At 40.7% G+C, this 10,677-nt stretch overlaps 1 protein-coding gene across 2 annotated transcripts in view; it reads left to right on the plus strand.

Annotated features, from left to right (window-relative positions):
• The first annotated feature begins 6 nt into the window (after positions 1–6).
• The window catches only part of lgi1b (leucine-rich, glioma inactivated 1b), a 21,691-nt gene continuing 11,020 nt past the window's right edge, over positions 7–10,677 (plus strand). Inside the window, exons 1-10 of one of the 2 annotated variants that reach the window (XR_004327239.1) lie at positions 7–399; positions 565–636; positions 2,595–2,666; positions 3,554–3,625; positions 6,194–6,265; positions 7,102–7,271; positions 7,919–8,083; positions 8,252–8,472; positions 8,835–9,081; positions 10,005–10,500. Coding sequence is in view for 1 of the 2 variants with exons in the window: in XM_032502466.1 (XP_032358357.1) it covers positions 155–399; positions 565–636; positions 2,595–2,666; positions 3,554–3,625; positions 6,194–6,265; positions 7,102–7,271; positions 7,919–8,083; positions 8,252–8,472; positions 8,835–9,081; positions 10,005–10,354 (1,686 nt within the window). In the remaining variant the exon portion in view is untranslated. Of the gene's footprint in view, positions 400–564; positions 637–2,594; positions 2,667–3,553; positions 3,626–6,193; positions 6,266–7,101; positions 7,272–7,918; positions 8,084–8,251; positions 8,473–8,834; positions 9,082–10,004; positions 10,600–10,677 lie in introns of those variants that run through there. The other variant, XM_032502466.1, reaches the window with a different exon arrangement.

Consider the following 10,677-nt stretch of genomic DNA (forward strand, 5'->3'; position numbering starts at 1 on the left):
GACGCAAGAAGCATAGACACAAGCCTGCATCTGAGCGCATAACACCAGCTTCTGTCATAACAACAAACAACACAGAAACGTATACATTTTTTTTTTTATAAACACTTTTAAACCCGGAGGTTAAACATCGTGGAGGATTTTTTCGAAAAGTTGCATGTGCACAGTCCTAGTAGGCTTCTCGACCTGGAAAGAAGGTATGGGATACCCGGGCAGAGCAGTGAGCGGATGGAAAGGATGGACGCTCCTGGTTTGGGTCGCCGCTGCCAGCTTGGTTCTTGCAGACGGACGGAGAGTGAGACCGCCCAGATGCCCCGTTGGATGTACCTGCACCAAAGACAATGCCCTGTGTGAGAATGTCCGATCCGTGCCTCACACTTTCCCATCCGACGTCGTTTCACTGTGAGTGGTCCTGCATCTCAATAGACTCTTGTTTGTATTGTTCATATGGTGAAACGCCAGGAAAATCTTATGGAAATACTCTGTCTCTGCCTTTCAGTGTACACAGATCTCATCTTTATTATACTTTCAGAAACTACCCTTATGTTATGTTTTCCATCTATTCAGATCGTTTGTCAAGTCTGGATTTAATGAAATCGTTGGTGGAAGCTTTGTTCACACGCCGGCCCTGCAACTGCTGTGAGTATCTGTCTGTCTGTCTGTCCATTTTCAGTGTTTTATCAAATAATGAGGCAGGCACTCCCCAGAGGACGTCTATAGAGGCTGATATGCAGATTTAAAGGGGGATTCTCTATAATGGTGTCTGGATTATGCAATAGACCACATGGCTCCCAACACTAACAGGAGGGCCTGGGGAGAGATGAGCTATGTGTGTGTTTGCTGGGATGAGATATAAAGAGACAGAGAAACAATGAACATGTTTCTTTTAGCCCAAAGATACCACTTTGGAAAAAAGAGGGAAATGGTAAAATCCTACTTACACACATAATTGTGGACTTTCTTGCCATTTCTTTGACATATGACATCTATTATACATCTTGGTAGGACTAGAGTCTATTGTAATTGTAAATCCACAAATTAACAGCAAGGTCAGGCTTAACTGTGCTCTCTAATCACACTTGTTTCACTGCATTGCACATAATAGCACACTCTCACCAAGCATTATTTTGTCTCAGCAAAACATTTTTCTAGGCGTCAGTACTTCCATATGTTCAGATGACACCTAATCAGTTTGGATGTGCATGAAGGCTTGTGACCAGAAGGAGAGTTAATTTAACTGGGGAAAACAAATGAGTGGCATTGTCCCCTCTGTCATTACTCACTGCCAAGACGACCTGGAGCATCTTAACCTCCATTAGAGTACTTCTTAGTCAATGGGGCTCTATGGCCAACATTGGGGGGTAAAATGTCCCTGTCACGGCTTTGCTGAGCCTGCAATAACAAGAAAGACACAAAGAGTTTTGCGACTAAATTAGATTTCCAGCATTTTGACATCTTGGAGTTATGAGGTTTTCCCTATCCTGATAGCCAAACTCCTCTCTGGATTTACAGTGTTTGACGTAAAAGCCTATAATATAATGAGATGCAGTGAGGCCCAATGTATTCCTGTAGGACATTATTCCTGCATTACTGGTCAAAAGGGTGTCTCAGAAAGATGTGGGACGAGGCATCCATTTGTTTCTTCCATAATTTCATGAGAAACGTGTAGGAGTGATCTGCCTTTTCTCTTTGATTTGTTTCATTCATCTCTAACCACATACTGTGGGTAGAAATGCTGAATGAGTCTGCATGTTACAGTAACTGAAGGCAATAATAAATAATAAACTTTTATTGCAGACACAGGTCCATATAACAGATCATACGGTATAAATAGTATATATAAAAAAGGAGATACAAGAATATATTAAAAAAAATCACATTAGCCAAAAGGATACACAGGCTATTACACCAATGTTGTCTTAACCTAGAAGTGTATCTGTAACAGCTTTTCAGTGGACTGACTGGGGCTTCAATTATATGGTTCTCTGACTTGTCCAGACAACACACAAAACTAAACATCAGTTGTCTTAAGAGTGCCTCACAGGTTGGCACTTTAGTGGACACAAACAACTGACTGGCACTATGCCACCTAGGGACACCAAGCAGCATCCTCATTGCATCATTATAGGCTATCTTAAGCCTCTGCATACTCTTTCTAATAGTTAGACTACAATTGAGCAGTTTATAACGGTGGGATGTAGGTTCTAAACAGTGAGCAATTCACAGAGTCAGAGCACATAGAAAACCTCCTTATAAGCATGTTAGCTTGAGAAGACATTTTACAGCGCTGTTGATAGAGGTCTTTGTCATCCGTCCAGTCATTGGATATGACATGGCCTAGGTATTTCATTTCCTCACACACAGCAAGAGGACTCACAACTTACTGTATATCCCAATACTAATAATTGACTTTAACGGTACACTGCCAGGAGAGGACATCACCCCCAAATTTCCTCCCAGATATCTGTTGATGTTTTCATGTTTAACCCAGTTCACCTTTGAGTTATGAAACATTAAAAATATAGGGATTTAGGAGTGCTGTGGGGACTATAATAAAATCTGATTGCGCTACAGTGTTTTTTCCTTTTTCTCCACAGATTGTTCACAGCAAATTCATTTGACTTAATTGATGAGGATGCGTTCCTGGGTTTACCACATCTTGAATATCTGTAAGTATTTATCTTAAATTTATAAATGGTTAATATAAAGTATACATTTGTGTGGTGAAACATAAAGCACACAACCTGTTCCCCAGTTGTTTACTTCTTGTACTGTACTAATAGGAACTGACTGGCATACACCAATGAACATCAATCAAACACACTTTCATTTTCCAATTTGAAGGGTTTTATTTTTGGTTTCAGCTGCTTAGCGTTGAGAAATGCAGAAGTGTCCATCAACACTTCACTCGAAAATTTAGTAATGTTGGCACGCTGCCATTTAGCCCCCACACAGGTGTTTTCACTCATGTTGCCCGATTAGGGAGCGGCAGCTCACATCTTTATGATTCTTCTTGTTTGTACATACACTTTGTTTATCTCATGTAATGCTGAGCCTGAACACGTTTAGTTCTGTAGTGACTTTAAAGTATAATTAATTCTGACATTCTCAGTATGCATGTACTGTATAGTTAGTATACAGTGTAATATGTAAGTAGGACAGAGCTCAGGTTTTCTAGACAACCCTTCAGTAACTGCTGTCACTCACAACTGCAAAGGGAGAAGACATGCAGAAAGTTCAAGGATTTCCATTTAAGGGTCACAATATATATATATTTTTAAAACATTGTTTTTTTAGGGGCTTTTCTCTTTATTAGTGACAGTGGATAGACAGGAAAGGGGGAGAAATATGGGGTATGACACACAGCAAAGGGCCGTAGGTCAGATTCAAACCCCAGCCGCTGCAGGACTCAGCCTACACGGGGTGAACACTCTTACTGGGTGAGCTAGAGGCTACCGCAGAGTCACAATATAGATAGATGTTTTTGTGGGATTGCTTACATAGTTGTAATCCTAATCTATCAAAAATGCTAATGAAAAATACTTGTCATTCACAGATTTATTGAAAATAACAAAATCGCATCGATATCTCCATATGCTTTTCGGGGCCTGAAAGCACTGATACATCTGTAAGTATTTTGGTTCTTTGGTTCTTTTCTTCCTCCATCCCGTATTCCTGTATGAGGGGGCTTGCCTCACTGTATCTTTTCCTTCTTCCTTACACCTCCAGATTTTATCAATCATTACTTTATCTTAACTCCAAATCATTGACAAGTCCATTCTCTGTGGGAGAGGTAATAGGATATTAGTAGTCATGGTATTCTAACATGAACTGCGCATGCATTTCCTGTTTCTCACTCTCTGTATCACCTTGTCGCTGTCTGAAATGCAAAGGTAGGCAGAAGTGCTGCTGCCAGTGGGAATGTACATGGTTGCTGGCTGAAGGTTCAGCTGGATCAGGTTGCTGTAGGGCAGATCTGGATGTCACATTGCCTCAGTGGACAAACAGAGTTGTCCTTCACACATTTTTGGCATAAAATGATAAATCATTTTGTGGCTTTAACCGTCATATAGCTCACTGATGTGATCAGGAGTGTCAACAATACCCCGGTATTTTCTGTAGACTGCTTGGGGGTCTGTTGTGAGTGTGATAAGTAATGCATACTTTATCTGTATTTATAGTATTTAAGAAAGACAGCATCCCGTGTTAATAAAAGTGTTAACAACATCTCAATACAGGAAACAGGCAGTTTGTATCAGTGTTTTGTAAACACTACTCTATGTTACTGCAACGCTTGCCAAAACTAAAGATAGGTGAGAGCATGAGTGACCTGTATGTCAGGACTAAATATAACTGACCTGTATCCTTTCACCGTGTGACCTACGTATAATCTGTCTCTAAAGTCTCTCTCACATTTCAAGTTTATGCATTGCAGTATAGCCAAACATTTGCATGCTTGTGTTCATCATTTGTAACTTATATGGAATGTACTGTAGAGGAAAGAATTCGAATATGAGAGATTTATCAGCATTTATTTATGCATGCTTTCGGCTAGAGTACCTATAGCTCTGATGATAAGACAAATAAAGCATGTTTAAACTGCAAAAAGGGTGTTAGTTTCAACATTAGTGGCTCCCTCAGCAAGCAAAAAGTTAACACATTAATAGCCATTTCCCACCATTTATGCTTTACAAACAGTACGACTTCACACGATGAAATTCAAGAAAACACTTCCACATGAGGCCCGTCAAAGGTCTGCACTCATTATGCCTTGTGCACCGATAGATATTAATTACAGTGACCTCTCTGATAGCATGCACTGTAATAACCGACGTCACAGGAAATGTAACACTGTTGGAAATGGAAACTGTTGCAGCAGACGTCTCACTAATGAGTAGTCAACATATTTAGGCAGTATACAGTCACCACAAGAGAAAATCTCATCCCACCAGTGCTCTTAGAGAAAAAAGTAGAGACTACAGTCAGACCAAGAGCTATTTGAGACTTGACATTCTGACCTTATGATTCAATTAATTCGGCAACTTTAGAACAGCTGGAATTAATGTAATAAACCAAGACTTGTTATGCCCTTAGTTAAGTATAGTGTTAAAGGCATAGTTCACAATTTTAGGAAATACCTTCATTCATTCTGTTAGCCAGATTGACTTGAGCAAAAGTAGAATAAACTATTTTAAAAAAGATTACAAACTAGCAAAGTCGTTATTGCAATGCTTTGACAATATTAACAGGACATTGAGTTAGCTGTCACAAAGGATAAGTGGTAAAATAGAGGGGGGTTTCCTTCCCCAACCCAAGGTTGTCAACTGGATGATATCAGCCAGTTAAAACCAACCAATCAAAAGCTGCCCAAGAGGGAACAATGTTGTGTTCACTAAGAAGCTACAGACAGGAAATGGTTAGCTTAGCATAAAGACTGAAAACGGGGGGGACAACAGCTAGGGGTAAGTTAACAAAATATATCTAATTTGTTTATTCGGTACAAAAATATGAAAAGTTGGAGTTTAAAGGAGGGTTACGCAGTGACTTCCTGGAGGATTGATGGTAGCTTTATCTACAGATTCAAACTGTGATTTACTGTTAAAAACTGTCTATGCAACTACATGGCTAAAGTGCTCTGTCCATGTTTCATAAATTAGTTTTTAGAGTAAAGTAAACGAAAGGAATGACGAATAAATGCATTATGAGAGGGCATTTGAAATGTGTCACAGTTAATATATTATTAAAGGACGCAGGCTGGGGTCCTGCTGGAATCCTGTCCACTCTGCTCCATCCCCATCTGTTTAGAGAGTGCATTCTTGCACAAACTCAAAGCAAAAGGGCCTCGCTCTGGAGAACCAACTCTCAAATAAATAATGCAGTGTTCATGAATTACGCTGACATTTCATTTTATTCACATCTCTTTCTAGTTTGGAGTTCAGTCTTTTGCTCACAAATGAAATGGGTCAACAGGGTGCCAGCTTTTTAAACTGGCTGATATCATCCAGTGGACAGGAAATCCGCCTCTATTTTACCACTTAGGGACAGCTAACTCTATGCCTCATTTAATATTGTCAAGGCAGTGCAATTCCGACTTTGGTTGCGTATAATTTTTTTTTAAATTAGTTTCATTCAACAAGAGCAACAGCCTACCTCTAACTCAATCCCCATGTGTTTTATTTTTCTCTTTGCTGATTAGGAGTCTGGCTTACAACAACCTTGAGACATTGCCCAAAGATGTCTTCAAGGGAATGGATGCTTTGACCAAAGTGTGAGTTCAGTCTGTCTTCCTCTTTATTCATTTCTGTCGATTTAGTGCATGTGTGTAAGGTTAAAGTAATTATATAACTAATTCTAAATTGATTTGTAATAGACAATGTTTCTTTTAAATTGTTATTTATTCTGAAAAGTAGGATGTAGAACTCAAATGTACCACTATTTTTGGTAGGGGTGGTAAAGGATTAATGCTAGATGTTTCTTTTTTTTCTCCCTCTTTTCCTAATCTGTGGGATTAAATACAGTACTATGAGGTCATAGGGCTAAAAAGGAAAAGAGAAATTTCCACACTAAACAGAGGATGTAAAAGAAAGAAGCTGAGGGGGGAAAAGGCCACAGTGAGGCGGAAAAGAAATGAGCAGAAACGCAGTAAAGAAATAAAAGATTGCAGAAGAAGCTGTTTCCTGCTGCAGGGGGAAAAGGTAAAGATGTAAAGGAGAGAAGAGGAAAGCTTGGGTTTGTATGCCAGACTGTCAGAGTAAATGGTAAACAAGTCAATTACAGGGAAAAAAATTGGGTCCTCGCTTTTTTCACACGCCCACAATCAGCTTGAATAATGCGGGCTACAATGTGTGTTTGGATTCAAAACCCACATCCAAGGTCAACAGCAATTCAGACTGAGAGTGGGCGACGAGCCGAGGCTACTCAGGAGATAAGACACTTGTTGCTGTGGCTTTCCTGGCTCGAAGCCAAAGTGCAGCCACGGAGGGGAAGAGACAGACAGGGGATTGACAATCAAACACTTAAAATACACGTTTTCAAAAGTAAATATTAATCATGTCTTGACAAGCCTGTTAAGTGATATCCAATGTCATTTTTACATGTGTGTAGGGATCTACGTGGCAACAACCTGATATGCGACTGCAAGCTTAAGTGGTTGGTGGAATGGATGCATTACACTAATGCCACCCTGGACCAGATCTACTGCAGCGGTCCACCCATTTACCAGGGGAAGAAGATCAATGACTTGCTGCCACACTCTTTCGACTGCATCACAGCAGGTGTCCTATTCCTGTATCTTCCCCCTGCCATAGAAGCATTAAACTAACATTAGCTTTTTGTTACCAGTTAACTGCTTCACCACTTTTCACTCTCTCTTCCTTCCTGTTCTTATCAATAATGCTAATGGTGCTGAGATGTAATTGCTGTCTTCTTCCTGTTGGAAGAAGACAGCAATATGTATGGATTTTTTTAAAGATCCCATACTATGCTCACTTCCATGTTCATATTGTATTTGGGGTTTCTACTAGAAAGAGTTTACATCTCTGTCTGGAACGCTCCATTTTAGCGCCTGTCTCTTCAAGACCCCCCTCCCGAAAAAGCCTCTGCACCGTTATTGCAGCCGGAGAATAACTATAACGGAACGGTAGCTGCCCCTTCAAGTTTATATATATATGTATCAAGTACAATATACTATAGTTGTGACATCAAAACTGTACAAAAGTCCTGACGGCTCTTTTAAAACCACCGTTTCTGAATCTGGGCAGTGTGCATTCATCTGTAGCTTGAGCGTTTTGATACATTCACAGTATTTGTACGGTACCTAGACCTGCTTTATGATAAAATCAAATAAGACATGGAAATCTCACTTTCATAGGGGACCTTTTAAAGATAAAGGATTGAACTCAGTGTCACGTTACATCTACAGAGTTTGCCTCCTATCAGTCACTGAAGTTTGAGTCCATTTCGGTGGGGGCCTTCACCTTTGGCGAGGATCAGTATGTTGTGTTTGCACAACCGTTTGCTGGGACGTGCAGCTTCCTGGAATGGGATCACGTTGAGATGACCTTCAGGACTTACGACACCATTGAAAGTAAGTCCGTAAACAAGTGAAGAGCAGTATCAACGTTATTGGGAAATCAATCCTTCTGTAAATGTTTCTGCCTTGAATGGCAATGTATTATGGTTAATGGGGGACATAATCTAGTATTAATGGTTATTTGTCTAGTATTGATGATGTGTCTTCCATTTTCTAATCCAGGCACCTCCACTGTGGTCTGCAAGCCCATGGTGATCGACAACCACCTTTTCGTCATCGTGGCCCAGCTGTTCGGGGGCTCGCACATTTACAAACGCGACCCCTCTGCCCACAAGTTCATCAAGATCCAGGACATAGACATCCTGAAGATTCGCAAACCTAACGACATCGAGACATTCATGATCGATGGAGAGTCTTTCTTTGTCATCGCTGACAGCTCCAAGGTCGGCTACTTTCTGCTTTTCCACTATTCAAAAGTACTTGATTTTATGGTATGTGATTGCATGTCATTGTGCAGGTGTTTCTGTTATTGTGTCCAGCCCCTGTTTGGGTACTGCTCCACTAAGCTACTCCTCCCACTCTGTCAGCCATTCCTTCCCCCTGGTGTCCTTCTCTGCAGCGTGTTGGTTTGCGTCTGTAAATGTTAGCATATGCTTTCACATGTGTTTGGGGACACTCAGGCGCATACACACACACAGACACACACACGCACATCTTTGGTTCCATACTCATACTATGCACAAATATGTGTTACAGTAGTTTTTGAATAACTTGATCTGACATTTTGTACGCGTTACTTTCGTAGGCCGGCTCCACAACAGTGTACAAATGGAATGGCAACGGCTTCTACTCCCACCAGTCACTCCACCCGTGGTTCCGAGACACGGACGTAGAATATTTGGAGATCTCCAACAAACCCCACCTGATCTTGTCCAGCAGCTCCCAGAGGCCCGTTGTCTACCAGTGGAACAGGAACCAGAAACAGTTTGACCGTAGGACCGACATACCAGAGATGGAGGACGTCTTCTCTGTCAAACACTTCCGGGTCAAAGGTGAGTTCTGGAGCTTGAATAGCAAAGTATGTACACACAGGGTTTCTTTTGGCACTAACTAAAAAGACATTGTGCACTCTTAAGCAATTTCTAACCATAAAGTATCACAGTATCAGCTTGTGTGAGTTACTCTGTCCTTGAAGCAGGGTACTGCATAATACAATACTCTAGATGCCATTATGCAGTTTATATTGCGCAGATTGTCTGGCGTGTGTCATGACTTACAGTGGACTTTGATTGAGGGTCAACATTTCCTTGATGCGGTTAATTAAATAAAAACATTCACGTCAGTTATAGCTGTGATTCATTTCACTTTAGTTCGTCATTCCTCATTTGCATTTATTTTAAAGGTGTTAACACGGCAATTAAACCCGCCCATTAATCATTACTGTATAATCTTTGTATTGTCTCTCTCTGAAGGGACAGCTCATCTATTAGTGACTCTCTGCTGAGTGGCTATAGATAACAAGTGTAGAAGAAAAGTTTTTTTAGGTTCAATGGGGCTGGTTCAGATGAGTTTATTTATCTATTTATTTATTTTGTACAGCCCAGTGGAGACAGACGTTCACACAATGCTGTAGAATTCTCTCTGAATGTAATCCATTCTGCCTGGCCAGGGTTTTATACAAGTTTACAGAAAACAGAATAAACAAAAGCTGAGAAGACATTCAACTCACAAGTCTGTCTGAGTAGATTTGCATAGACTCAATGCTGTCTGCTTCATGTCGAAATGTCATAAAGAACAGCAGGAACTAATCAGTGAACAGGAAAGAGAATATCAGGATGAGACAAAAACTTGTCAGAGAATTTGTCTACACAAGCTATACATTTTACAATCATACGTTTTTGTGAGTTTTACTATTTCAGATTTTGATTTAGTAGCTGAATGTGTAAACTCAACAGTCCCGTGAATCTTCTTAAAGGTGAGCTGTTTATATGCTTGACAAGATTCATCGGGGACTCCAAGGTGATGCGCTGGGACGGTGCCATGTTCAAAGAGGTCCAGACATTTCCTTCCCGTGGCTCCATGGTGTTCCAGCCTGTTTCCATCGGCAACTGGCAGTATGCCATCTTGGGCAGCGATTATTCACTGACGCAGGTCTACCAATGGGACACCGAGAGGGGCCAGTTTGTCCCATCTCAGGAGCTGAATATCCAGGCGCCTCGAGCATTTTCTATGGTTTCCATTGACGACCGGGTGTTCCTGCTCGCATCCAGCTTCAAGGGAAAAACTCAGATCTATGAGCACCTTATGATCGACTTGAGTACTTAAACCCCTTGTTGTATTTGGGACAAATTGGGTTCACTGCCATTTGAATGCTTTCTTCTGTGATTGTGTTGAACGTGTCTGTCCCATTAGAATTCACCAGCAATTCCCAGCTAAGTTTAAACAAAAGCAACGTTTCAAGGGTCTGAACTGTATTTCAAATACAGTTCAGACCCTTTAAATTGAGATTAAGTGCTTGACATTTGTTATGAGTTTATGTTAAGACCTGACACCATTTCCATTACATTGGAAATACAGTGGGGAGAACAAGTATTTGATACACTGCTTATTTTGCAGGTTTTTCTACTTACAAAGCATGTAGAGGTCTG

This window comes from Etheostoma spectabile, chromosome 21 (assembly GCF_008692095.1).
Source record: "Etheostoma spectabile isolate EspeVRDwgs_2016 chromosome 21, UIUC_Espe_1.0, whole genome shotgun sequence".
NCBI lineage: Eukaryota > Metazoa > Chordata > Actinopteri > Perciformes > Percidae > Etheostoma > Etheostoma spectabile.